This window comes from Corvus brachyrhynchos, unplaced genomic scaffold (assembly GCF_000691975.1).
Source record: "Corvus brachyrhynchos isolate BGI_N302 unplaced genomic scaffold, ASM69197v1 scaffold99, whole genome shotgun sequence".
In the NCBI taxonomy this organism is placed as follows: domain Eukaryota; kingdom Metazoa; phylum Chordata; class Aves; order Passeriformes; family Corvidae; genus Corvus; species Corvus brachyrhynchos.
The window spans coordinates 69,328-73,759 of NW_008239778.1; the positions used below are offsets into that span (position 1 = coordinate 69,328).

General features: G+C 62.3%; 2 protein-coding genes across 2 annotated transcripts in view; both read left to right on the top strand.

The window, feature by feature from the left end:
* Positions 1-2,564, top strand: part of SPAG5 (sperm associated antigen 5) — an 8,274-nt gene extending 5,710 nt beyond the window's left edge. The window contains 10 exon segments of the mRNA XM_017742992.1: positions 5-149; positions 298-472; positions 586-657; positions 802-925; positions 1,191-1,302; positions 1,505-1,585; positions 1,671-1,814; positions 1,962-2,036; positions 2,225-2,305; positions 2,387-2,564. Coding sequence (XP_017598481.1) covers positions 5-149; positions 298-472; positions 586-657; positions 802-925; positions 1,191-1,302; positions 1,505-1,585; positions 1,671-1,814; positions 1,962-2,036; positions 2,225-2,305; positions 2,387-2,494 — 1,117 coding nt within the window. The 3' untranslated portion in view covers positions 2,495-2,564.
* Positions 2,524-4,432, top strand: part of PIGS (phosphatidylinositol glycan anchor biosynthesis class S) — an 11,149-nt gene continuing 9,240 nt past the window's right edge. The window contains exons 1-2 of the mRNA XM_017742944.1: positions 2,524-2,528; positions 2,746-2,792. Of these exons, the coding sequence (XP_017598433.1) occupies positions 2,524-2,528; positions 2,746-2,792 (52 nt within the window). The remainder of the gene's footprint in view (positions 2,529-2,745; positions 2,793-4,432) is intronic.

Below are 4,432 nucleotides of genomic sequence, written 5' to 3' on the forward strand. Positions count from 1 at the left end.
TCAGCAAGGAGCTGAACAGCACCAAGGCCGAGCTCGACAGCTTGCAGAAAAAGAGGAACAAAGTTTCTTGGTGCTCCACGGACATTATGGAGAGCAAGATGCGGTTGCAGGAGCTCGCTGACTGCCTCAAGGCTGCTCTGGAAGAGCAGGTAGGAGCCCTGTGCTGGAGACAAGGACAACAGGGTGGCCCAGGGGGTCACATACCGGTGACTCTCCATGGCACGGCTTTGAGACACTGTGCTTGCTGGGGCAGTCACAAGCTGCACTCTGGTGCTCTGCTCTCCTTCCCCTCTGAAGGATGATGATGATGCTCCATCGAGAAGCAAAGCCTGGACCCCGGGCCCCCGGACCCCGGGCTGGCAGACACCGCGCCGTGCCTGGACCCCGGCCTTCCGCACCCCGGCGTGCTGCACCCCGCACCACGCCAGCAGCTCCTCTGTGGGCAGTGTCCTGAAAGCTGAGGCAGGGAAAGGTGAGGTGGCACCTGCTGCTCTGGGTTTTGGGGAGTCCCAGGATGGGGATCATTCCCTCCCATGCTGGGGGATGTGCAGGGCTGGGCACAGCTGCTGTCCTCTCTTCTCGTAGATGCCAATGAAACCACCAGGAGTGGGAGTAGAGTTGCCAAGGACAAACTTGCATCCACACCAAAGCCGATAGGTATCGGGGCTGTCACCCTGTGTGGGACCCTGCTCTGAAGCTGCAGGGCTGCTGTGCAGAGGGATGAGCAGGCACACCTTCCTCTGTGTGCCCTGGGGCTGATGTTCCCTCTGTGTTGTTCACGAGACTCTTTCCTGCTTGCAGACCCTGAGGACACTCTGCTGGACAGCGTGAAGGAGCTGAGAGCTGTGGTTTCCAACCTCGCCATGCTGAGCTGCCGCATCCAGGAACTGGAGCAGAGCGAGTTCAAGGCACTGCAGACGGAGATGTGAGTTCAGTGGGGGCTCATGTCAAGGGCTGGGCAGGGGCATCACTCTCCTGGGCATGGCCTTTCCTGCAGGCAGCCTGCCTGGGTCTGCCTCTTGCCCCAGCCCTGGATTAGACTTCTGCCATGGCAAGATAGGCTTTTTCCATCTGGCTGGGCTGGATCAGGTGTCTTCTCTCACCACAGGCCAAGTGGGATGGCCAGGAGGGGGTTTGGTGCTGTGCTCTCCTGTGATCCCCACCTGCTCACCACCACTGTCCTCTTCCAGCTCTGACCTGCAGCTCCGCCTGGAGACAGTGACAGCTGAGAGCCAGGAGAAGGTGGATGCCCAGGCTGCCACCATCGCCAAGCTGAACAAGGCGCTGAGGACCAAGCTTGAGGTGAGCCAGAAGTGGGCCAGAGCTCACCCCAGGGCAGAGCCGAACTAGGACGGGCGCTGATCTAGGACACAGAGAAATCTGGTGATGCCCCATGGGTGCTCCTGGCTTGTCTGACCTCCTCAAACATGAGAAAACCCGCTCCAGGGTGCTGGGGGTGGCCAGGGCTGGGCACTGTCTGACCCTGCTTCTTCTTCCCTGGCAGAACGAGAAGGAGCTGCAGGACGTGGTGAAACAGCAGGAAGAGAAGATGTTTCAACTCATCGACAAGAGTGGGGAAGTCACGGTGTGTGATGGGGCCAGGGGGTGGGCAGCACCCTTGGGGGCTGCCGGCTACAGGACCCCTCTCGTCATCCCCTCTTCCCCCGTAGAGGCTGAAGGCAGAGGTCTCCCAGCTGAAGCGCTCGCTCCAGCACGCAGAGACAGAGGCCAGGGTGCTGTGGGAGGAGATGCGGGGCAAGGAGCACCAGGTGGACACTGCCTACGTCCAGGAGCGGGTCATGCTGCGGCGGGAGGTGAGGCCGGGGAGCTGCCGGGCTGAGGGCTCCTCGTGTCACCCCACCATGGACAAGGAGACCTCTTCAGACCTTGCTTCAGACCTTGCCCCCCCACCCCAGAGCTTTACCCCACAGGGATCTCAGCCGGGCTTGCTCCTTTTGCAGGTGGATAAACTGCGGCTGCTGCTCCTGGAAAAGAAGGATGAGAATCTGCAGCTCACTGACAAGTACCTGGAGCAGGTATGGGGTGTGCCCCAAGGGGCTGCCCTGGCTCCACTAATAGAATCAGAATGGTTTGATTTGGAAGGGACCATAAAGATCACAGAGTTCCAACACTCCTGACGTGGGCAGGGGTCCCCTTTCCCTTCTGGCCTGGTCCCTGTCCAAGTTTGGAGCACAGTCCTGACAGGCATCTCCCACCACCACAGGTCCGAGGGCTGGAGATGAAGCTCCATCATACCCAGAAAGTGCTGAGGACCCATGAGAAGATGCAGGAGAAGATGAAAGAGGTGAGATTTACAGTTCATCGCTCACCCTTGCTGTGACTGCAACAGCACCAACCCAAACACTATTGCTGCTGCTGTCCCCAGGTCCTGTCGGCTGTCCCTGAGGTGGCTCTGGGCTGCCAGGAGCTCCAGAGCCTGCTGCGCTACCTGGGCCTGAAGCCAGCCAGCAAGGAAGCTGCCGAGCCGCTATAGCCTGTAGCCTGAAACCTTTCCTGTTGTTAATGTTGTAATTATTTACTGAATAAAGTCGTGTTGGCTTTTACCCCGCCTGGTGTGTGCATTCAGGAAGCTCCTGGTGCTGTGGGTGGGGACAACTTGTCCAGCCTGTGCCGGTTGCTCCTGTTCTGTCACGGGGCTGTGGGCACAGCTCCCTGCCACCCCCAGGGCCTCTCCTTGTTGGGGGACACGTCCCCTCCCCCCTGCCAGTGCTTGCTCACAATAAGGGACCGCGTTCCCCAGGCTCCCACCCTGCGGCCTCGGCAGCAGCCGGAGTGCCCGGGCTGAGCCAGCTTCCCTCCCCTGCTCCCCGCTCCTCCTCCTGCCCTAGATTCCCTCTGTGCCCTGCTCCACAGGGGCTCAGCTGGATCCTGCACCCCATCATGGGGCTGCGGGCATGCACCTGTTGCGTGGGAATTGTTCCAGAGGCTGGATCCTGCACCTTATTGTAGGGGTGGTTCCAGAGGCTGGATCCTGCCCCCCCATCGTGGGGCTGTGGGCACATGCCTCTTGCATGGGGACGTTTCCCCCTCCCAGCCTGGCTCTAGCACACAGCATCCCATGGCTCAGCCAGCGCCGGGAGCTCTGCCAGCTCCTGCTCCCCACCCCCCCCCCCCACCGCCCTTGCTTGGTCCCTGCTGCTGCATGGAGGAGGGGGCTCCCTTAGGGGGCTCCTCGGCCTCCCAGAACAGCTCCAACCTCACCTCCCTCCTTCCCTGCTGAGGCAGCTCCTGCGGGATCTCCCTCCCGGTGTTCCTGACCCCAAGGATGCTCCCCACCGCCACGGGGACCACGCGGTACCTCCCTCCCCTGCGCTGGCCCAAAATAGCAGTGCTCCAACAAGTGCTCTGGTTTTTAATGGCCTCTTTCTCCTGCCCAAGGGGGGGGAAATCACCTTCCCCTGCCCTCTGCCCCAGCCCTGCCGCTCTGTGTGGGGCGGGTGCCGTGACACGCCGGGCGCTGGCACCGATTTACCCGGGCAATGTTTGGGGCTGTGCTTCCATGTCCTGGGTGTGTGGGTGGCTCGCAGAGAAGCAGCACTCGCTGCTCCCTGGCATTGCCTCCCTCCCTTCTCTGTGACCCCGCTGGGTCGGGTACAGCCCTCCGAGGTTGTGGGGGGCCCCCCGGCTCTGGGATGCAGGGAAATGTGCTCCCTTCTTTGGATTAGGGCCACGCAGGGTGGCTGAGCCTCCTTTTACGGCGGGATTCAGCACAGCGGGGCCCTGGCAGCCGTCCCCGTGGGGCGAGTGGGGACACTGGTATTGTCCCTGTGCCGGCTGCGGGTGGTTTTTTAGGGAAGTTGGTCTCCTGTGAGTGTCCCCACCCTGTCCTGGACGGTCTGGGGCTCAGTGCTGCTGGTCCCTGGGCACAGAGGTGACCCAGATGGGGTATCCTGCACAGTAACAGTGACCCCAGCCTGGGGGTGGGAAAAGGGGGTCCCTGGTCCAGAGGTGATGAGGGGAAAGTCTCTGTTCCTAACTGGTAATGGGAATAGGGGGGCACAACGCGGGGGTGGCATGGAGGGATCGCTGTCCTTAGTTGGCAGTGGCAACAGGGGGGCACAGCAGCGTCCCCAGCAGCAGCAGGGGGCTGTCAGAGGTCTCTGCCCATAACCAAGCAGAGGGGTGGTGGGACAGAGGGGTCTCCAGCAGCAACTGGAGATGGCACAGCGGAGTGCCTGGATGGCATGGGGGGCCCTGCCCATGACAAGGGGTGACTCAGCTGTGTCCCTGGGCGGTGGCGGGGAAACAGAGGGGTCCCCATCACCGGCAAGGCGCTGCCAAGGGGTGGCACAGCGGGGTCTCCAGCCTGGGATTGTCACCTTAGGGTCACCAGGAGCGCGCGGGTTGTCGCCGGCGGAGGGGCACGACCCCGACGGGGGTGCTGGGGAAGGCGGGGGGGCGCGGGCGGTGG